Below are 24329 nucleotides of genomic sequence, written 5' to 3'. Positions count from 1 at the left end.
TGAAGCAGGAGAACAAATGACCATCTGTTCCATTGCTACAAAGCTGAAACAAATAGATGAACTGCCAAATAAAAATATGAATTCTAAAGCAAATTAACACATTAAAATCCAAGTCTCAATATTTTTATCAAAGAAGGATACTTTCTCTTTGGATAAAGTACTCCATTGTGTCTGAACAATTCCACAATGCTGGCTAATTTACTGATCACTTATCATTCCTAAACCAAACCCTGGCATTCATTCAGTAGAACAAGCATATGAGCTTATTATGCACCATTACATTATAACCTGTGAATGTGTCAAACACCTTTTGAACATATCAGTCAAAAGGTTCTCAGTTGCAGACTGCTTTGAGATGCTGTGAACCATATATTTCCTACTAAAGTGGGACCAACTGCATGGGAATATTGAGATGTCTGAAATGTCAACCCTTGTGGAATAAGCATGTTGGGATTCCTGCACAGTAGGTTCACTACTTGCACCTTTGTCCTGAGACAATAAAAAGCCCTGCCTGCGCTCTGACACAAATCGAGTTGAGAAGATGTTTCTTAACCAAGCAGCAATGCAAGATTGTCAATCGGTAAGCTATTATGCAATTCATTGGGCCCAAATTTTCTGTAGCAGGAAATTTAACATCAGCTTATTATCAGTTACACTTTCCCCTGTACCCTTCAGCTGAAAAACCTTTTGCTCAGAAGTTATTGGAAATTTGAGCTAAGATTGATCTAATAAGAGACTCAGCGCAGTTGACACTTGACTAAGTGTCATAATGTTTCTTATTAACCAATCAAATTCAAGAATTTGGAAATTAACGTATGAAAGATTGAAATAAAAGGGCGATTTTAGTGGATGAATTCAAAGCAAATGAGATACAAAAATGAAATAAAGAGAAGGTAAGAAATATAGAGATACGAAGGAGTGAAAGAAGAGGTGGAAATTATAGCAATAAAAAGCATTCAGTATAAAATAAGACATTCTTGAAATCATTGTAAAAATGTGGGAACCTAAAGAAATGAATTTTCAAACTTGTAATAATTTTTGCTGCCTTAAAGCTTGATTAATAGTCAGTAACATTAATGTTAAATTAGTAGTTTGATGTCTAATGTCAAGTATTAGCTTTCTGTGGCAGGTTTAACGGCAAAATATAGTCAGTTCATAATGAAATAGGGAAGCAAAGAACAAAATGCCATTTTTTGCAAGTTATTAATGGAGCTGGCAGGTGGGGATGGGGGGTCAATTAGTTCAGTTGGCTGGATAGCTGTTTTGCATATCAGTGTAGATTCAATTGTCACACCAGCTGAGATTAGGTCCCACCTTCTCAACCATTTCCCTTGCCTTAGATGTGGTGACTCTCAGGTCTTCATTACTTGTTTGTGAATTAAATCTATATCTCACAACTTGAACCTTGATTTCTGTACAGGCTTTTCTTGTGGTACCAACATCAGGTCATAACCTAATGCATGCTTCAGCCATTCTGATTCAGCAGGTTAAACCTCAATACACAAAACAGCAAGTTTTGTGTTTTTACTGGAAATTCTGTAAAACTAGGCTATCATTTGGGAAATGCTTCCCAAACATTTTCCCTTTATGATCCCATTTTGGTGCTTGAAAACTCTCATGCAAATCACTTTGGGGGCTGGGGGAGATGAAGTGGGGACATGGGTGGGGGATACAGGGGTTATAGTTGTATTATTCAGAGATTTTAAGTAAAAAGCATCTATCTTTCCACTGAGTATTATAATAAGACAAGCTTGTTTCAAGAGTCAATCAGTTAGGCTGTGATTACTATTAAAATAATTGCAAATGTTTAAAGGGGCTGCCCAGCTATAGCACTCAGAAGTTCCATTGCCTTGGAATCCCTGGCTCCAAACTTTCAACTGGTGACTCTACTAGAGTCAACTTCGAGTCAATGCAACTTAGAGTTTGGGAAATGCTGTTATAGACTGATTCGGAATGCTTTGTGTAACTACAGTAATACTTGCTGATCCCTGAAAAACACATGTATCAAGATGTAAGTTTCTGAATCAGAGTGGACGAAGCAAGCATTAGGATATGGCCTGATTTTGTATCTCAAGAAAAGCCTGCACAGAAAGGGAAGGCTCAACTAATCACTACCAACTTATGGGTTGACAGCTCAGCTAGATTTCTCCAATGTTGCAAACTTTGGTCACTCGTGGACTATTCTCACAAATTCCTCAGCTGCTTTGACTTTGCTTTTCACTGTATACATGGAGTTGTGATCGTCTTTCAGCTAAAAAGCAGAGCTATTAAACATATCACTCCTCCAGCCAAACTTCCCACCTGTCCTGCTAAATGGATATTAATTATGGGCATCAGGTCAAGGAGCTAAGTGTTTGCAACTGAAGAGAATTTAAAACATCATGGTCAATATTTCTTAAGAGTAGTATTGGTCTGATCTGCTTAGCACAGCTTTTACCAATTTTATTTCCCATTGATAGACACCTTTTTTGGCTTCTCTTCAGTACTTCATCAAGAGATACAAAATATGATTGTCAACTCATCTCTACTTCCATTTATATTTAAAGCAAAATATAACTATACACCAACTAACTTTCCAAACAGATGATCCTCATATAGGTTTTATAAGTTGAAAGTTAAATGTTCAAGTTACGTAGGGTTTGATTTGTGATTTAGGAGAGAAATCAGTCAATGTCACTAAGATTGGAGGTTACCAGTGTCAAGCAATAAGATCAGGTGAAGAATGGAACTAAGGGCTGTTAGAACTAACTGGAATAGTTAAAATGAAATAGTGGAAACTGACAAAGCAAATCTGATCAGTTGGAAGTGGAAATGGATGATGTCAGAGTCAATTGATCAGACATTGATTTGTTTTCCCCAATTTTGTTTGCACTTGAACTGGAGGGAAAAAGGTATATCTTCTATAAGGTATTTTTCCAGTGCCTTTATTTATTCATATTCATTTATTAAGGTTGAGAAACAAATATTTACTTAAGATTCTATCAACCCTCCATATTTAGAAGGTCTCCAATGTTCTTTAGTGATATGTCAGGTAGATCATTAAGTGGCCTGCCTTATTGCTTGAACATGTGCTATAATTTTTACAGCAATTTTCAGTTTGCTTATCTGTGTTTGGTTAAGGGTTCAGGGACCTTCAATAAGCTGGAGTACTTAGAAGACAGCCCATAAATCTATGGTCAACATTGATTCTAAGGTTTAATTTTGGTAACATTGACATACCCCTTATCCCCCTTCAAATTACACAAGCCAAAATAGATCAATATGGCCCAAATTCAAGTAACTCCTGCTATTGCAATAGGATCAGGATCAAAGGCAGATGGACTATTGTGCCACTTTTGTGAGCATAGATTACATCCAAGTTGAGGTCATAGTATGTACATCATGGTGAAGGTTTCTGTCCACAAAATAATATGGTGCATCTAAGATTTGGTTGTCAATGAAAGGGACTGAATATTTTCACATTATACTGAAATTCAAACAAACATGTTTCTTCTCATATTAAAACTTGGGCACTCAAATCGGCAAAATGATTTTGATCTAGAATTCAGGATTGTATTTTGCATAATACATCAAATGAAGTACATAAACAAATTAAAGAAACAACTTTAACAAGTTACAAGAGTAGGAAATGTGGCATGTGTCATGATGCAATTAGGTAGGATACAAAAATTTGATTTTCAATAGTTGAGATACAGCGATGAGCTGTGTGTTTACAGTGCACTGAAAATAACAACCGGTCATGGTGGGCTCGTATTTTTAATACATTGGTATATCTCGAGTACTCAATAATATGAAACAATTTCCAATCATGTCCTATCTTCAAGGGCAGCACATAAGAATCTGATGGCATCCAGTTCATGATCATATGAAGATGGCATTCACTTGTTAGCTTTCTGCAGTTGTGTGTTAGTTTTGCTTGTTTAACTCAACAGCATGAGGAGGAGGAGCAGAAGAATGGGCTCTTGCATGGAGGCTCTGGACAGATTCAAGTGAGTTAGTAGTGAGAGGGCTGAGGAGTGAGAACATGAGAGCAGTGGGAAGGTCCTTGCGTCCTTGGTGCATTGCGGCTGAGTGGGTGGGGAAGGCAGGTAGCAACTAGGACAGCCAGTTAAGGTCAGAGAATGAGGGGTCTTAATTGTAGTGGCAGTCCTATCCAAATGTGGGTCCACCATACAGTGTTCACTGGCAGAGTCCTTACAGGGCTTTCCGTTGACCTACACTAGTTCAATTATCCTAACTGAGAGTGATTGTTGACAAAGCCCTTTACAAGGTATTGAAGCAGGAGCCAGCTGAGCCTGCGATTTCAGCTATGTTCCATAGAGAAGCATGCACAATACTAGGTACTAATATGAATAAACAAGAAACACAATATTGTATCTTCCACAATAAAGAAAAATTCCATGTTCCCATATAACTATCAAGGCATGCTAACCGACATGTTGTTCATCTTGAAAGGCACAGAAAGGATTTTCAAGAATATTGTCAGGGTTTGAGAGTTTGAGCTGCAGGGAGAGGCTGACTAGACAGGGGCCATTTTTCCCTGGAGAGTTGGAGGCTGAGGGATGACCTTATAGAGTTTTATACAATCACGCTGTAATGTAATCTAATCATGAAGGACGTGGATAGGGTGAATAGATAAGGTCTTTTTCTCAGGGTAGGAATATCCAAAACTAGACAGCATAGGTCTCAGGTGAGAGGGGAAAGATTTGAAAGGCACCTAAAGGCAATGTTTTCACACAGAGGGTGGTGTGCGTATGGAATGAGCTGCCAGAAGAATTGAGAGAGGTTAGTACAAATACATCATTTATAAGGCAGCTGGACAGGTACATGAATTGGGACAGTTTAGAGGGATATGGGCCAAATGCTGGCATTTGGGACTAGATTAATTTAGGATATCTGGTTGGCATGGACGTGTTGGACCAAAGCTGGCATCAACAAAAAAGCAATGACACAGACATGATTAAAGTAAAACCAATCCAATACAAAATGCTTACAAGCGATTCAGTATTGAAAAAGACATCCATGACTTCAAGCACTCTTTGTGCTGTCAAGACTTGTGTTAACAGCTGCAGAAAGGTTGCAGTTGTGATGTAGAGCCTCCTTGTTGGATTACAAGACTTTTTAATAGGCTTTAATAGTATTGTGAGTTGATGGTGGGTTTTATCAATGAAAAGCTTCCCCAAATTTTGAATCAAATGTTTTTAGGCTCGACTGTTCATAACTGTTGGATCTCTCTTTGCAATCTAAATTTGCATTATTTCACCACCTATTTTAGGGACCAATTCTAAAAATCTGAAAATTGGACAGATGATAGTAGTGGGAAGTTGCGTGTGGAGGCTGAAGAGATTGGGGAGACACTGAATGAATACTTTTCTTCAGTATTTACTCAGGAACAGGGCATTGTCGTCGATGTGAATACTGAGTCACAAATAAGTAGAATGGATGGCTTTGAAGTATGTAGAGAAGAGGTGTTGGAAATCCTGGAAAAGGTGAAAATAGATAAGTCCCCAGGGCCTGATGGCATTTATCCTAGGATTCGCTGGGAAGCAAGGGAGGAGATTGCAGAGCCATTGGCCTTGATTTTTATGTCCTCTTTGTCTACAGGAGTAGTCCCAGAAGACTGGAGGATAGCAAATGTGGTTCCCTTGTTCAAAAAGGGGAGTAGGGATAACCCTAGTAACTATAGGCCGGTGAGTCTCACTTCTGTTGTGGGCAAAGTCTTAGAGAGAATTGTAAGGGATAGGATTTATGCACATCTGGATAGGAATAATGTGATCAAGGATAGTCAGCATGGTTTTGTGAAGGGCAGGTCATGCCTCACAAACCTTATTGAATTCTTTGAAAACGTGACGAAGGAGGGTGATGAGGGGAAAGCGGTAGATGTGGTATATATGGATTTTAGTAAGGCGTTTGATAAGATTCCCCATGGTAGGCTACTGCAGAAAATACAGAGATATGGCATTGAGGGTGAGTTGGAGGTTTGGATTAGGAATGGGCTGGATGGAAGAAGACAGAGGGTAGTAGTTGATGGCAAAGTTTCTTCATGGAGTGCCGTCACTAGCGGTGTTCCGCAAGGATCTGTTTTGGGACCATTGCTGTTTGTCATTTTTATAAATGACCTGGAAGAGGGGTTAGAAGGTTGGGTAAGCAAGTTTGCGGATGATACGAAAGTCGGAGGAGTTGCTGACAGTGAGGAAGCATGTGGCAGGTTACAGCAGGATATAGAGAAGCTGCAGAGCTGGGCAGAAAGGTGGCAAATGGAATTCAATGTAGCTAAGTGTGAGGTGATTCACTTTGGGAAGAATAACAAAAAGATGGGGTACTGGGCTAATGGTCGGATACTTGGTAGTGTGGATGAGCAGAGGGATCTTGGTGTCCATGTACACAGATCTCTGAAAGTTGCCACCCAAGTAAATAGTGCGGTAGGGGTGACTTGATTGAGGTGTACAAGATGATTAGGGGGTTAGATAGGGTTGACAGTGTGAACCTTTTCCCGCGTATGGAGTCGGGTATTACAAGGGGGCATAGCTTTAAATTAAGGGGGGTAGATATAGGACTGAATTTAGGGGTAGGTTCTTCACTCAGCGTGTCGTAAGTTCATGGAATGCCCTGCCTGTAGCAGTGGTGGACTCTCCCTCTTTATGGGCATTTAAGCGGGCATTGGATAGGTATATGGAGGATAGTGGGTTAGTATAGGTTAGGTGGGCTTGGATCGGCGCAACATCGAGGGCCAAAGAGCCTGTACTGCGCTCTATTCTTCTATGTTCTTCTATGTTCTATGATTTTTAAAGAAAAATATAGACTGCAGATGTCATTTTAAACATCGTTATCAGCTCTGGATGTGCAATCTGAATTTATAGAGTGGTATCCGGTTCCAAAATAAATAAACAGAGACCTCATGACATAATCCCAGCTAAAGATTACAAGAACATCATTGCAGTTGTACAAAAGTTATTTTACTTACTAATTTACGATATCATTGACTGGTTATATTATTCTTGAACTGTTTTGAAAATAATACTTTGCAAATCAAAGGACACTGTCTACAGCATAAACAAAGAACAAGTTGCTTCACTGGAGATATTGAAGCTGTAATACTTTGAAAGAGACAGAGACATTTAGTTTGGGATAAAAAATGTTTTTTTGAGCACAGAGAGAATTTGCTACAGAGAAAATAGCTTTTGCCCTCTCTTTCCTTCTCTGAAATCCCTCTGATCAAAGTTCTGTAAATTGAAATCCTACTGAAATATCCCATCTCCACAAGTAGAAGGTTATTAAAGGAGAAGTGTAAATCCACACCGCTGTATCCAAAATGAAGCATCAAGCAATCATTACTGATTCAGGAAGAAACCCCCATTCTTGAGAGGAAAGTAAGTTCAGCTGCATTTAGACATCTCTATGATTGATCCTTTTTTTTGGAATTTAACAGTTACTTGGCCAAGGGTTTTATTTCAGATTTAGAAGATGTTGGGGGGTGCTATTTCCATGTAGCATGGTTGAATATATTTACACATTTTAAAGCTTTTGTTAATGGTTTTCACTGCTTTGTCCAAGTTATTATTTTCCAATAAACTAATTATTTATTTGTCAATTTCAAGAACCTGGAGGACGTGTTTCTGATACTAAGCTACAGACAGTCTAAGATACAGAATACATACATTAATTGTGATGTCACACTCCCCCCAACTTTTGAATTCAGACTTTTCTGTGATCAGTAAAGAGTGGGACAAGTAAAATAATTAGTTCATCCCTCCTAACTGAATTATAACACAGTGAAAACAATAAGTGTCTAATTGTCAAAGGTTATAATTAATATTTTTATCTTATACAGTGTATGGTGGTCCACTGCTCAGATGATTTCTACAGGTTAGAGGGAAAGCCAGGGGGAAATAAAAATTTCCACTTTGATACATTACATTGTCAAGGCTAATTGTCATTATTTCTCTTTATCCTATTTACTTCGAGGGAATTTACCTGAGGAGTTAAGTCTGGTTCAAACTGTCCATATTATAGCCATTGTACAGAAAGTTAAAAGTCTTTTTTTTTGCATTCGGCCTTCCTTTTTGCTTCCACTATCAAAATCATAAGCACTTTATTTTTACAGCTTCAGAAGAAATAGGAAGCAGGACACATTTGACATTTGTTTATGATTTTGCTATAGGTAGTAAGTAAACAAAGTCAGTCCCGTAGGTTATCAAATTACTTGTTGCTTGGGTATTTATAACCAAAGCCATGATAGATTCAGACTGATCTGTTACTTCTATAATCTGCTTGATGTAAATTCTAGTACAAAGATCAATAGCTTCATATTTAATTGAATTTGCAATTCCCCAAAGATAAGACGCTTGGAATTCCTTATCTTCCAATTTATCATTGAAAAGAAGTTGCCTTTAAGTCTATTTTCTGGAATGAATATTGTACCAAAATTGAATTGCCCTTAAATTTCGAAAAATGACTGTTATAAAATACATTTAGAGAAAGCTATAAAACAATAATAAGCTGAAATGACCAAAAGATAATTTGGCTATTCGATAAAAAAGTTCTAATGGGAGACTGCAATGAATTCATTCTGTTCTCCTCACTCTCAGAGTAAAAGAACAGAAATCCAATTGTTACTGCTGTCTCATAATGACATTGGGTAATGCTTCAATATCGTTTATTTTCACTGAACTTTTTTATGTCCATTCTTTCAAGTATTCTTGTAATATGTTAACAGTAAGGTGACAAAATCAAAGCTATGTTTTAGAGGAAATGACAGAGTAAATTAACTTGCTGATAGTAACATCCAAAATCATTATGGGAATCACTTGACTAATATATTAGTTTATGTGGCAAATTATATTACCATATATAATTTTATTTCCAAACTCAACTGAATTCTTGAATAGCATGTAACTAAGGATGTGAGTTGATTTTCTAAAGAGAAATATCTCAATCATTTCTTATTTATGACTAATTACATGAGTGATTAAATAGGGCCAAGAAATTTGGTGACTCTGTACCATTTTGGAGATGCAAAACAGGTGACAAAGCTTTCAAAATGGCCAGCAACATGTGCATGCACATTCTGACAAGGAAGTTTTTCAATATTCCTTATGCTTGTCTAGGTAACTTAAAAGTCAGCAAGAGGATGCATTTGAATCAGCCATTAGGCTAAGTGGGAAAATAAATAGCTTAATGATCAAAGTTTGTGCGAAGATTTGTAGCTCGGGTGCTCGTTGTTGTGGTTCTGTTCGCCGAGCTGGAAGTTTTTGTTGCAAACGTTTCGTCCCCTGGCTAGGCGACATCATCAGTGCTGGGTACCCAATATACCAACCACGACAGCGGACAGCTGAAACTGACAACCGGAAACGGCAGGGACAGACCACTATAAACACCAGAGGAAACATCAAAGAAGCGCTTCGCAGGAGGCTCCCAAGCACTGATGATGGTTAGAAGGCAGTTATGGGTCAACAACATTGCGGTTGTTACATGTCAGCCAGACCAGGGGTATTTTGTACACTACATTAGTTTTGCTCATGTTGGGTATCGGGTCCTTCATTCTGGTGAGTTGATGTCTGAGCGTGGCTGTTGGTTTGTGTGCCGTTGTGAGTCCTAGGGGTCGCAATAGTCTGGCTGTCAGTTCCGAGATGCTCCTGATGTATGGTAGTGTGGCTAGTCCTTTTGGTTGTGGTATGTCCTCGTTCCGTGGTCTTTCTCTTAGGCATCTGTTGATGAAGTTGCGCGGGTATCCGTTTTTGGCGAATACCTTGTATAGGTGTTCCTCTTCTTTTTGCAGTTCTGGTGTACGCCTAATGATGCTTTGTGGCTCCCTTTACAAGACTGGTTCAGTCAACGTTGAGGAAAAGCAAGTCTCTATACATTCAAAGTGCAATCCTTAGGGGACATCTTCCAGCTCTACCAAGAACTACGTTTTCAGAAACTACTTACCTGAAGATGGAGCTCGGGGTGTATGCTCCTATCAGTTGTACAGAAACCAAAAACCCAACATTAGCTCCCTTTCCTAAGTGTTGCTTTCCTTCCTCTCTTGATCTCTGTCTCCCCAACAAATTTCCCAATCACTGCCACAGCAACTCAGAATTCAAATAGTCTTGACCATGGAGAGTCCTATCATGTAAGTCACCAAAGCATCAACAACAGTGAGCATGGTTTTGTTAAGGAGAGGTCATGTCTGACCAACTTGCTGTATTCTTCGAAGAGGTGATCAGGTGTGCAATTGAGGGGAAAGAGGTGCTGCATTTTGGAAAAGCAAATCTTAGCAGGACTTATACACTTAATGGTAAGGTCCTAGGGAGTGTTGCTGAACAAAGAGACCTTGGAGTGCAGGTTCATAGTTCCTTGAAAGTGGAGTCGTAGGTAGATAGGATAGTGAAGAAAGTGTTTGGTATGCTTTCCTTTATTGGTCAGAGTATAGAGTACAGGAGTTGGGTAGTCATGTTGCAGCTGTACAGGACATTGGTTAGGCCACTTTTGGAATATTGCGTTCAATTCTGGTCTCCTTCCTATCGGAAAGATGTTTTGAAACTTGGAAGGGTTCAGAAAAGATTTACAAGGATGTTGCCAGGGTTGGAGGATTTGAGCTATAGGGAGAGGCTGAACAGACTGGGGCTGTTTTCCCTTGAGTGTTGGAGGCTGAGGGGTGACCTTATAAAGGTTAGAAAAATCATGAGGGGCATGGATACGAGAAATAGACAAAAATCATGAGGGGCATGGATACGAGAAATAGACAAAGTTTTTTTCCCTTGGGTGGGAGAGTCCAGAACTAGAGGGCATAGGTTTAGGTTAGGGTGAGAGGGGAAATATGGAAAAGGGATTTAAGGGGCAACTTTTTCACGAAGAGAGTGGTACGTGTATGGAATGAGCTGCCAGAGGACGTGGTGGAGGCTAGTATAATTGCAACATTTAAGAGGCATTTGGATGGGTATACGAATAGGAAAGGTTTGGAGAGATATGGACCAGGTGCTGGAAGGTAGATTGGGTTGGGATATCTGGTCGGCATGGACAAGTTGGACCGAAGGGTCTGTTTCCATGCTGAACATCTCTATGACTCTAATGCTTTTGATGTAGTCTACTTGGATTTCAGCAAGGCATTTGATATTGCCCTAAATGGGAAACTAATAGTGAAGCCCACAGGATTCAAAGAAGTTTGGCAAATGGATCCACAGTTGGCTGAGTGGCAGAAAGCAGAGGGTGATGTTTGAAGGGTGTTTTCCAACTAGAAGTCGGAGTACTAAAGGGGTCCCACTGTGATCAGTGTTGGGGCCCTTGCTGTTTGTGGTTTAGATGTATGATTTAGACTTGAATGTAGGAGAGTTGGTCAGTAAGTTCACAGAGATATAAAAATTGTTGGCTTGGTAAATTCCGGAGAGGATAGTGTTAGATTATAAGAGGACATAGATAGGCTGATCCATGGATCAATATGGATAAGCGTGAGGTGATGCACTTGGGCAGGACAAATAAGGCAAGGGCATACATGATGGAAATAGAACCCTGGGAAACACCAAGGATTAGAGAGACCTTGGTGTACATGCTCACTGGTCCCTTAAGGTATCTGAACAGGTGAATAAAGTGGTTAAGAAGGCAGATGGGATACCTTTATTAGCCTTATATGTTGTTATCAGCCAAGGTATAGAGTTTAAGATCAAGGAGGTTCTGGAGAGTTTCAGTTATGAAGGGACTCAATTTGTTTTCCTTATAGCAAAGGAGATTGAGAGGGAACATGATTGAGATATATAAAATTATGAGGAGAAGAGGTTGGGCAGACAGGGAGAAACATTTCCCCTTAATGGATGGCTCAGTGGCCAAGGGGAAAGATTTAAGGTAAGAGACAGGAGGTTGAGGAGATGTGAGGAAAAACCTTTTTACCAGAGGGTCGTGAGAAGTTGAAACGCACTGCCTGTAAAGGTGTAAAGGCAGAAACCCTCATAACATTTAAGAAATATTTAGATGTGCACTTGTCATGTCAAGACAGTCAAGGCTGTAGGCCAGGTGCTGGAAAATGGGATTGGAATAGTTAGTGGTTGTTTTTGACCAGCATAGACAAGTGCTGTCGATCTCTATCAGCCTATGATATATGCAGCTCACCAGTTTAGCTAAGACAGGAGTTCCAATATCAAATGGTAAAATTAACCTACATCTGTCAAAAGTAATACATACAGTGCATTAAGCTCACTTTCATAATTGTGGCATGCAGCCCAGTGTTAAATGAGCTGCTGAGTGGCTGCACTTTCAACAATGGCTCAAGTTCCTACAAAGTTAACACCAATTAAAATTAATTCATGCTTCTTAAAGAGAAAGTTGAATGCAAGAGTTCATTCAACTGGCTGGGAACCATTTTAGGAACAGGAAGAGTTCTGAGTAAAGGGATTGCAGACCAGAAGAGGGTTCCTAAAGGAACTAATGCAGAAAGATGAAAGGAAGAGAGAGCTGATCTATCCACAAGGGTCCAGGTGATCTTCCAGGCAAACACTGGGAGAACTGGGTCAATGCCAATGATTTAGTCATGAGGACCTGAATACCGTGCCAGAAAATACTCAGTGATCTCAAATAGTGGTTAGGCTCAAACATTTAATATTCCACATGTCATATCCTACCACTGGGCTGGCAATCTCACCAACTGATTAATGTACATGCTCCGTCATTCACTCATCAACAAATCTAGCAATCCACATTGACTGTATGCCCCACCTCACTCTCACACACTTGGCAATGCAGCAAGCCTCACACCCACTTCTCACAACATTCGCATGCACATCATCCTAAAACATTGCAATACATTCTCTGTTACATTTTCCACCCTTTAGCAGTATTCTGGAAGCTATTGAAGTGACAGAATACCACTGTTTACAGAAGTCTTATATGTGCTTATAAAAGTCTCATGAAGAATATTCTGTACTGTTGAGGGTAAAGAAGGCACCATCAACTGTTTCACTGAAGCTGTGTGAATTTAATTTGGGTGCCTCGGTGGCTCAGTGGTTAGCACTGCTACCTCACAGCACCAGGGATCGGGGTTCAATTCGAGCCTTGGGCAACTGTCTGTGTGGAGTTTGCACATTCTCCCCTTGTCTGCGAGGGTTTCCTCCCACAGGCCATAGATGCGCAGGGTAGATGAATTAGCCATGCTAAATTGCCCTTAGTGTTCATGGATGTGTAAGTTAGGTGCATTAGTCAGGGGTAACTACAGAGTAATAGGATAGAGGAACGGGTCTGGGTGGGTTACTCTTCAGAGCGTTGGTGTGGGCTTGAAGAGCCTGTTTCCACACTGTAGGGATTCTATGATTCTCTAGGGTTGTGCAATAAAGCTGACCTACCCACATCCTATGAGTGAATAAAAATAACCTGAACTCAGTTAAAGCAGCAAAAAAAAGTCTAATAAGTCATAAGTAACACTCATACCACACATGCCCCAGGCAATGACTATCTCCAACAAGGGGAGAGCCAACCATCTCCCTTTGACTTTCAGCAACACTGCCATCAATTTCACACATTCATTCACCCATATCCACCCGTTCACACCCCCTCCCCAATACCCCCAGAATGACCATCCTATGGATAAACATTGATAAGAATTTGAACTGTACCAGCCACAAACAAAAGTGTGGACGATGCAAGCAAGTGAGAAGCTGCAGGTTCTGCAACAAGTAACTCACCTCCTGACTCCCCAAAGCCTATTCACATCTATCAGGAACAAGTTAGGACTGTGACTTCCCTAGATTAGTGGAGCTCTAATGGGACTCAAAAACCTAATGCCACACAAAACAAAGTGACTCTCTAAATCAATATCCTATCCATAGCCTGAAACATTTTTTTCCTCCACTGCTTGTACACAGTGGAAGTAATGTGATGCATTACTCGTGATGATCCCTGTGATGATAGCTTCTTCAAAGTGTGAACTTTCTCGAAAGACAGGAGCAGCTGACACATGGGATGACTGTCACCTTCCCCCATCTAGTGAAGGGCACATATCATCCTGACTTGCAGCCAATCCCAGGATTTTCCCTAAGTAGCTGTTTTAATGACTGAGATGACCCTCATCTCTAACAGTGATAAAACCAACTGGAATTAAAAGTCAATCAGGTATTTAAATGGTCATCTGATGGGTAATTTGGTAAATGAATTCCCAACACCCATTTCCCCCAGAAGCAGTTGGCCAATCAGAGGTCAGCAAACATTATAAGGAGCATTTCCACTTCAGACTATCACCATTCCTTTAGTGTCCCTGGGTCAAACTCCTAAGCCTACTTTTCCAGCAGCACTGTGGTCATACCTATACTGAATGGATGAAGGAATTCAAGAAGGTAGCTCACTACCATCTTCTCAATGAAGGGGACAAGGAATGCTGACAACGCCAGCAATGCCCACATCCCATCAGAGAACTTATAAAATGCTTCAAGAATTACCCATAGCCAGAAATCTACGTAGAGACTTAATTGCCTCCATCGATTTTTTAGATGTTTGTGTTGTGTTTTTCTGTGCAGAAGGTAGAGGGAAGGGTTTTCACACAAGCAAGATATTAATTCATATATGAACATAGTAAAGATTCCAAGGAGGTGCTAGGGATGCTTAAAATAACTAGTAGGATGATGACAACCATGTTTTGTGTGCACATCCAGTGCACACAAGGTGTCCAGTTGCAAGGTCAATGAGTGTAAGACAAACGTTGCCCCTAAATATGAGCAAACCACAAAGAAATTTATCCCCAGTTTCATCTTCTGTTTACTGCGTTGCCGTTTACTGATTTTTCTGATGATGGTCCAGAAAATGCTTGTTGCAAGGTATCTTTTACTGGATGAATTTTGTTCAAGATCTCAAAGAAAAATTGATCTAATGTTTCATTAACTCATAATAAACTCCTCTTATGTTTCTTCAAAGATTATTTGAAACAGGCATTTCCATATTTATCAGAATTACTGTCAAAATCAAACCAATAGCTTTGGGTGCTAGAAAAGTCAATATTTATCTTTCAATTCTTCCGCAATGCTCAATGTTATTAGCAAAGAAACAACTCATGTTTCTTTGCTAATAGCTCATGTCAGAGCTAGAAACAGCTTTAGAAGATGAGACAGCTTTGGAATAGATTAAAAATGACAAAGGTTTTTGGCAGGGTAGTCAGAAAACTTTACAAAAGAGATATGGGAACAAAATAGACATGTGGGACACACATAGACACATGCGCATATATAGCATTACCATTTAAATGAAGAGATACCAACTAAATTTGGGTTTCCATGTTGGGCAAGTTGTCTTTAGTAGTATCTTAAAATAGGCATGAGTTCCTTTAGCTAATGCAAGAAAATACAACCACGTTTCCTTTCCTTTCTCCTGACTGAATTCTAATGAAATATGTTTGTGTGTATTGGATGCATTCCAGGGTGTGTTCTACCCATGGTCAACAACAACTAGTATTCAGAGAAAGTGTTTAAAATGTCCCAAGAGTTTTAGCTATCAAAGTTTGATACCAAGCCACATAAGGGAATATTAGGACAATTGAGCTGAAAAATTTAAGTATATTGTCAGAGAAAAAAGAGGATGTAAGGCAAAGTAGTTTAAGAAAAAAATTAGAGATTTGTCTCATTCCCACAGAAGGCATGGCTGCCACAGGTGGAGTGATTAAAATTGGGGATGTTCAACAGGGAGGGTCCACTTGCAAGAGCAAGGGGATACTCAAAGCAGATCTCCATCCCCTTCCCTCACTCTGACACTGAATACTTTTGAATGAGTGAGAACCACCATTAGTCCCAATCCCTGTGAGCCTTCAAACAGCTCCACATGTATTTTTTTCTTTGTCATATTCCTTGTATTGTGCACCTTCCTGCCCATCACAGCATTAACATCAGCAGTGATGGATAGGGTAATAAAGCGAGCACTATTTACCACATAAAGGATTCAGAAAAGATCATCCAAAGGTCTTCCCATTACAGATTTCATCACAGTGGAAGTGAAAAGCAGCAGGATCCACACTCACTACTCTCCCTGCTGTCTTTGTGTACCCTCCAACCATTACAGAATTTGCCATAGGTAAGAGATTTAAGGTCTGCTAAACCATCCTGCACAAGGAAATCTTAAACCAAAAATATGTCCCGGTTAGCAAGAACCTTAAGTTCTTGACTGAACTCTCATCAACTCAAACTTCCCGAAGACTTCTGAGGCCTAGAGAGCAAGTGTTCTGATCCTATAGTAAAAAGGATTCTCATGAGTGAATTAAGAAATGTGGAAACAGAAACCACACTGACAAGCAACAAAATATTAACACTTCAATTTTGGGGATGGAGAGACAGAGAATTAAAATGAAATTACCCAACATACATCTTACAGGTTAAAGGTACATACCAAAAACTGTTCGAGCTGGAACCGATTCCTTGTTAATCCAAAATGACACTTGAGAGAGAATAACCGTCATAATACAGGGTATGTAAGTCTGAATCATAAAATAGCCCATTTTCCTTCTCAAGTGAAAATAGACTGTCATCACCACATATTCTCCTAAAAAAATGAAAAAGAACTCCATTCCATGAGCATTAATTTGGATTTAACTTTGATTAACTGATATGGATAGAAGTACATTAACAATCTGGCAATAATTATGTATTATATAACAAAAATAAATCTTCAAAGTGTACTCTGCTGTTCAGAGATTGTAATGCTTGTTTAAGAATTCCATAAAGGTAGGCCTTTACCTGTGATGGATTTAACTGTGCCACTAGAAACTGTTTGTCCAACAAGATCATATTGCACCAAGCTAGAAGACTCTTTAGGCACCTCCACTGATCGTTCAGGACCTTTTGTCCATGTGTATATTATTTCACTTTTAGGATATGCATCTAAAACATATAAAAATACTAAACTTATCACAATATTATATAAATTTTTGAACAAAATAAATATGTGTAAAAAGACTTATTCAGCATAGTTTATTTTAAAATTATTACATAGTTGCCTAAATATTCAAGACATTTTATGGTAGTGTGCAAATCTATTTTGGGGTTAATGCTGTGATCTAAATAAAGGAAAATGATGATCATTCCAAATCCAGGAATAATTATTCTGCCTTTTTTTTCATCAGTTTACAGTATAGTCAACTGCTTGCTCATTTTGTTTGTTTAATTTCTTCAAATCAGTTCCAAGCAAGGAAATAAGATATTAAACCTTTTCCATTTTAAGAAATTAGAACATATTTGAAATTTTATCTACAACAAGCACAAATATATTTCCCCAAAGGTCACAAGAAAAATTGATTTCTTATTAAAATATGTGCACGATTCCAAAGGTTAAAAATATTGAATAGTACCAGTGAAGTTCTGCATGTGAAGCCAAAAACAGGGTCAACTCACAGCTTCCAAACTTAAGGGGACAAGCATGGCCATCCATTGGGAAATCAACCAGTTTCATAGGACACTCTGCACTAATGGTAAGTCTAAAATTTAAAAAATGAAAATCACATTAGATTATTTTAAAAATTGGAATTAGCCTCTTTCAGTACTTTAGAAATAGTACTAAACACACCTGACTTTATACAATGCGCAAATCCTACCTCATGGTGTACAGAATTGTGCCATTCTGCATTATTCTGAATAGCTTATTTGGAGCGGTCATGTTATGGGAAATTGATTTTTTCCCGTTCCTGAAGAACGTGTCGGGTGTCCAGACTTTAGTGACCATCATGTTATTGAGACGAAGAATTTCAATAGGGCCGTCGTACTTCAGTCTCTTGTCCACCCAGGTTTGGCGGAAAAACACATCCATTGTGTACTCCTTTGGAAGGAAACAGGGCAAGAAGCGCAAAAACTGGATGACTGAAGTAAAACACGGTCGTCTAACGTGTGAAGTTGCTTTAAATAAATATTTAGTATTATAACGTTTACTTTATTTGCCAGAGCGGCATTATGTCACTGTACAATGTGCACTGTTCCTGTGTAAAGTATTATTTAATGTTCAGCCGCTTCCAAAGCACTACACAACAGGACACCGGGCTAGAATCTACATGGGCTACATCATGCAATCATATTTATCTTTTTTATTTCGTTTTCTCTTCAAGTAAAATGAATGGTGTAGCATTATTCCATGTATGTGATTTATTTTCGAGGTAAATGTTATAATATGGTATGTATTGACTTATCTATGGACATTTGGAATATGTTGATTCCGTGTTTGAGTACTAATATGTTAATACACGCCAATTAAATAGCATTTTGCAAAATGTCTGAAGGTGGAATGTCCACTTGAAACACTTAAGTTTTAAACGTGAAATCCTACCATCTCAACGTCAGACACTGGCCCAAAACTCGTTACGTAGATATCTGTTTTCACTTCAGTCACAGTACCTGTGGAATATAACATGGCAACCGTTTTACCATCTCAACAGCAACCTGTCCCACAGAGGTGGCCAAGAACAAGTGGACACTTGGATTTTCAGTTACTCCTAAATACTGGTGTATGGAGCAGTCTGCAACCACCCTCTGTTTCCCACACATTTGGTGTACTCTCTCCCAAGTTTTATTGACAGTAATCACCAAGTTACACGCTTCGGGCTCCTTTCCTTAACACAAATGCGCACGAATTCAACTTTGCTCGTGTGCCTTTCTTGCAAGGGTGCGTGCACACCTATAGAGATGTGTTCGGATAAACCCGCTCCCGAGCAAAGCTCTTCGGAAGGGAGTAACAGAGAAGCAACAAGATAGCGGAATGCACTTCTCTCCAGCACTGATCTCCATATCAGCTGTTAACGGACGGGTGGCCTCCTCGGCGATAATGACATGGGCTTGTATCTTTATCATCGCTATCTACTCTCTGCCAACCAGTCCCCTCCCCACCCAGCAGCCCCCCCTCGCCGCTTCCTATTCATGGCGCCTACGTGTTTATCCATCTAACCCCCCCTCCCCTCTCTCCCCCGCCCCAGGGTAGATTAACTGTCCTGTTTATAATCATACTTGAGACATGAAGCTACAAAACAGCCATCGTTTAAAAGAAAAAACACAAAATGCCAGAGCGGGCAAGATGCTCTGAGAAGTCAAGCTATAAAGGTCGGAAATAAATAAATGTGTAACCTTACCGCCGAATCCAGGTCGCAATCGGTTGTCATAACCGTCCAGGAGTCTGTCCAGTATACGGGTAAAATTCTCTGGATATAATTTCTCATCTTTCTTGGTTTCTGGGGAGCTCTCACCGATACTGAAAGTGAAGACATGAACCTGGTGAGACCAGACAATGACAAGGCGGCAGCTCCTGACCGGCCACCTACTCCCGATCGATCTTTTTTAGTCCCCCCACGCCGTCCTAAGGCACAAAGCAGGGACACTGGCTAAACAATTGTGAGAAGGGGCGGCCGGGCCGCTGTCCTTCCATTACTTACCACGCTGTCACGTAGATAAAGTAAAGCAGAGTGGAAATGTAACTGGAAGACATCCTGATCACAGACTCCTTGGCAGGAACCATCTTTGCATGCCATACTTTAAGCCTCTTCCCTTTCCCCGCCGCCGATTGCCTTGTCCTGAGGAGAGACCACAGCCGTGAGAAAACACAAGCCCCATGCACACGCTGGGGTTTATGGAATGCTTCCCTCCCTCTCCTTCCCTTCCCTCCCCGCTCCACCCCACCTCCCCTCTTCCACCTCCTCCTCCTCCTGGCAGCCTTCACTAAGAGGCGAAGGCTCTCGCATCAGCCTGACCACTTCCCCAAAGCGTTTGGCAGGCGCCGGGCTGGTAGCACAGGGTCAGAACTGAACCGCAACTTCACATCAGCGCGGAGAGATCAGCAACTCACTCTATCACCTGCTGCATGGAGTGGTGGGGGCAAAAGGAGGGGGTGCCAACTAGAGCTGCTGGCAATTATAAGACACACATTTCTGCTTTGAGATGAACACGTAGAGATGAACCAGTTCCTGTACTTTTTTTTTTGCACAGGCGCCTTGCGATAGTTTTGCGGTCAAATGAATGGATAGAGATCGATAGGCAGCTAACCTGGGATTGGATCTGTTGTCACTGGTCTGCCCACGACTGATTCTGCTGCTAGTATTGAGCTGCTGTTTTTTTTCAGGGTTTTGCCTGGTGTCCCTTATCTCGGCTGTCCTCACTACCGGCTAGGGGAGTGCACAGTTTCTGTCATTCGGGCTGGCTGGAGCTGATCTGACGATATGAGGGAACTGAGTTCTCTGTCCTTGCTCAGCTCCTATGACCGGGGGCTCAGAGTGTACCGGTTCTGCACCAGGTTAAACCCCATGTTTGCACTAAATCGAGTCACGCAAAGACGTTGCATAACGAGCAACCAGGTTCTCTGGAGTTTCATAACCGTGTAGTCCGCATGAGAAACGGCTGGGAAACAAACAGCGCCAAATAAAAACACTCTCACGTTGTCTCATACATTTCACCTCTTGCCCAGCTATGAGTTAGTCTGTGGTACACAACAAATCATTTGGAATATTAGCTAGCATTGGTTTCAAGCGTGCCTTTGCCAATTGAGATTAAATGTTGCATGTTCCAAAGTCAAACAATAAAATCACAGCTATGGAAAAAGTAAGCAACATGTATTTAACATTGCCTCTTCTACAGAGGGTTCAAAGAATGCGTCCCATGCTATTCTGTTTAAAAATAATATTGTCACAAATCAAAAAGAGAGTGAGTTTCCTGATCTCTCTGCGTCTTTTGATGGCTCGTCATCACTTTTGACCGTTATCAATTTTAAAAGCTTGAATTGAATTGCGTGGCTCCTCTGTCAGAGTGAAATACGCCCCAATTTCGCAATTTGTATCTTTTTTTTCCAGGGTAAGTAAACAATAACATTTGCTGCCAACAACTGCTCAGTGTTTCGGATGGTCTTTACCCACTGTTCAGTGAAATGGTAACATTGCGGTATACCTTTGGAAAAAGCTTTCCTACACTGTACCAAGGCACTGTTTTCAATGTCATTCCACCTTCCTGAAGCAGTCTCACCACCTTAATACAAATTGGAGCCACGCTCCGTTTTTCCTGTTGAAGGTAAATCAGCTAACACCGAGTTGAGACCTTGTGATTTAATTAGCATAATAACAACCCTGTAATCATTTGAGAGAGAGAGAGTAGAGAGAGAGAAAATACCTTGAAGGGTCTGATTGTTTGAATATTTTGCAAGGGAAATTGTTTCCACAGCAAACAGTGTTTGATGTTGTGGAAGCTGCGCGCATGCGTAGCGCCTCGGAATTATTGTACTGCTTTGGACTAAGTTGCATTCCTTGAATCTTCGCTGAAAGAGCTTTCAATAATCAAAGTTAGGAATGTGGAGAGTTCAGGACAGAGGATGCTTCGGGATTTTGTCGATCCCCGTGATGGTGGCCATGGTTTGCTATGCCCAGAGGTGAGATGTGATCTCTAACCGTTCCTTGCCATTGTTTGTTTTCTCTGCTTTCACATTTAGTGCCAATAAAATCCACATTTCTCCCCTCCTCAGAGTTAACGAGTCCAACAACATGTCATATGTGAAAGACACCGTGGATAACTTGCTGAAAGGATATGACATTCGATTAAGACCAGATTTCGGAGGTAAATCAGCTCCTCTCGGTATAGTCCCATGTATCTGTGTATAGTTCCTGTTCTCCGGCAGTCAGTAACTAACCAAATAAACATGACTTACTGTATATACATAATAAAGAATAACTACAGCAGTGCAACATCTGCTGCCCGCGGTGATGTGCACCGATGTATATTTTTTTAAAAAAAAACGTGGATTGCAATATCACAAGTAGATAATGTATTGTTTACCTCAAGGTCTCCCTGTGGACGTTGGTATGAACATAGACATTGCCAGCATAGACATGGTCTCTGAAGTCAATATGGTAAGTGCACTCTTTAAATACCGGTCTGTGGAAATGAACTCTACAAGCGTGTTGTTTTAAATATATTTATCTATTTGAAATGCGTAATCCCCCATTGTTCCCAAGGACTCGATGCTGATGGTGAGTGTAGAGCCGTTTCCCGAATATTGTATTTACTGGAGTTACATGAATTTGTTCGGTAATTGAAACAATTACTACGTCGCTGTATACTACTCCCGTGTAGACGTGGCTTCCTTACCTATGGATGCTTAAATCTACTCAAAGTGAGTAGTATTATAATAAGGCGTTTAACTTCCTAGAATGTATAATACCGCCATCTGGTGATTATAATAATTCACTACGTTTCAGTGCCAATGACAGACCATACCCAGAACACGATTATTATGCGGGGGGGGGGGGGCTTTAATGGCATGGACAGATCATACACCTGATCCTAGTTATCTAGAGCCTGCTCGTGCCAATAACGTAATGTTCCAGATAACACTAGTTGCAAACCCCAGCAACAGCTGCGACTTATATCCCAGTTCCACAGTGGATCTAATCCAGACTACAAGATGAAAGTATATATTAGCAAGAAAATAGTGTACACACCTGTAACAAGGGATGACCCCTGTTAATTGAAAAGTCAAGGTGAAGGGCAAAATTCAGTGCTGCAAGACCAGCAACATGATTGAAAGGGTAAAGAAAAGAAATTGCCAACTAGTGATGGATGATGTCTAGTGTTTTAGTGAAAAGACAAAGACTGGAGGAGTGAAAGGACATTAGGTCATATGGATGAATTGAAAAGTTGCAGACTTGAACCATGAATCTTCAATGTAACATATCATGGAGGAAATTATAAAATAAGGTAACCATATCTTCATATCTATGATTAAAAATAAGGAAGATTGTAACTGAAATAGAGGAACTGGAGCTAAGTAGAGAGGAAAAAAATCTTTTATCAGATAGATCACTTGATTTTTGACAACAGTGTAGAGGAATGTCATTTCCAGATGCAAAGATGCATTACGTTTTAGACAAATGAAGGAGATTTAAGAAATTTTGAAAGCATTGAAGAAAACAGAGGGTCTATTGCAATTTACACATTTGTCATTATTATCTATTATGGATAATTATGAATCACATTTCAGTTGTATATATTTCAAATGCATTAATACAAAAAAACTCTCAATTTCCTTTGCCACTAAATTTATAGAATTATATTTAAAATAGAGGTTCCATTCAAATTCAAAAAGTAGCACTACCTGTAATTAGTGTCAGTTATACTACAGATAAATAGTTATCATTCTGCATAAATTCCATTGTTTGAATGAGCTTAACAAAGGGCAGTTTTACTTTGGGGATGCAATGGACCCATAACTCATCCCTTATTTGGTGAATTTGCCTGTTTCAAAAGATCATATGAATATATTTCTCAAGTCTAGTGTTTTACTGTTTGTCAGGTGTGAGTAAAAAGAAAATGATAACTCACCAACTAATTTTCTGACATATTTTAATTATATGGGTTGTAATAAGTGATAGAGGAGACATAAATTGCTTTTGGGGTCTATGAACTCATGGAAACAGTTTCTAAGCTACATATTTATATCCTTCATGCACCTTGCAATACATTTCTTTTTCATCTGCACTAACCGTTAAATTGTTGTACTGTACATGAAGTCCCGTAGATCATAAGCCTCCCTATGGTCTCCTTATTTAAGGAGATGTATTGGCACTGGAGGGGTCGAAGAGGAGGTTCTGTAGGTTGTTTTCGGAGTTCAGAGGGTTGGTTAATGAGGACAGATTGAATAGACTGGGACAATATTCATTGTAATTTAGAAGACTGAAGGAGGATCTTACAGAAACATATACAATATGAAGGGAATAGATAACATAGAATCAGGGACATTGTTTCCACTTGCAGGTGAAAGTACAACCAGGGGACATAGCCTCAAAATAATTAGGGAGGGATATTTAGGATTGAGTTGACGAGGGACCTTTTCACCCAAAGGGTTGTGAATCTGTCGAATTCTCTGCCCAGTGAAGTAGTTAAGGCTGCCTCGTTGAATGTGTTTAAGACAAAGATACATTTTTGAACAGTAGGGAAGTTGAGAGTTATGAGAAAGATGCTAATGGGTCAGTGTCAAAAAGTGTGGTGGTGGAGAAGCACAGGAGGTCAGGCAGCATCCGAGGAATTGAGGATTACGGTGAGAGGGCAGGTAAGTGAAGCTGAGTCCATGAACATGAATGGCAGAGCAGGCTCAACAGGCCAGATGGCCTGCTCCTGCTCTTATTTCTTACGTTCTTATGCTTTCATAACAGAGTGTATTACTGATTTTGAAAACATAAGCTCAATACATTAGTGTTCTACCTTCATAATCAAGGTATGAGTATTCAAGACATTTCACTCCATTTCCTAGTGCAATCATTTATAAATCTCTCTTGCCCTCTTGTTAATATAGTTCCATGTAAGAGAATGATCAGGGAGAAGGTAGGGCCGATCAGGGATGGCGGAGGGAACTTGTGCGTGGAGTCTGAGCAGATAGGG

The 24329-nt window shown here is 40.0% G+C and overlaps 2 protein-coding genes across 8 annotated transcripts in view; one reads left to right on the top strand and one right to left on the bottom strand.

Annotated features, from left to right (window-relative positions):
- The window catches only part of gabra4 (gamma-aminobutyric acid type A receptor subunit alpha4), a 56566-nt gene extending 34515 nt beyond the window's left edge, over positions 1-22051 (bottom strand). For 2 of the 7 annotated variants that reach the window (XM_043691681.1, XM_043691735.1), the window contains exons 1-8: positions 21069-21238; positions 19349-19486; positions 19049-19167; positions 18253-18320; positions 17531-17751; positions 17331-17413; positions 16677-16820; positions 16330-16482 (exon numbers count right to left, since the gene is read on the bottom strand). In XM_043691681.1, the coding sequence (XP_043547616.1) occupies positions 16330-16482; positions 16677-16820; positions 17331-17413; positions 17531-17751; positions 18253-18320; positions 19049-19167; positions 19349-19486; positions 21069-21199 (1057 nt within the window). In that variant the 5' untranslated portion in view covers positions 21200-21238. The other 5 variants (XM_043691699.1, XM_043691716.1, XM_043691708.1 and 2 more) reach the window with 5 other exon arrangements.
- gabrb1 (gamma-aminobutyric acid type A receptor subunit beta1) overlaps positions 19801-24329 on the top strand; it is a 286470-nt gene continuing 281941 nt past the window's right edge. The window contains exons 1-4 of the mRNA XM_043691745.1: positions 19801-19878; positions 21221-21324; positions 21418-21509; positions 21735-21802. Of these exons, the coding sequence (XP_043547680.1) occupies positions 21245-21324; positions 21418-21509; positions 21735-21802 (240 nt within the window). The 5' untranslated portion in view covers positions 19801-19878; positions 21221-21244. The remainder of the gene's footprint in view (positions 19879-21220; positions 21325-21417; positions 21510-21734; positions 21803-24329) is intronic.

The sequence above is a fragment of the Chiloscyllium plagiosum genome, chromosome 1 (assembly GCF_004010195.1).
Source record: "Chiloscyllium plagiosum isolate BGI_BamShark_2017 chromosome 1, ASM401019v2, whole genome shotgun sequence".
Taxonomy (NCBI): domain Eukaryota; kingdom Metazoa; phylum Chordata; class Chondrichthyes; order Orectolobiformes; family Hemiscylliidae; genus Chiloscyllium; species Chiloscyllium plagiosum.
The sequence above is the reverse complement of the archived record's forward strand: the minus strand, read 5'-3'. Positions and strand labels throughout refer to the sequence as shown.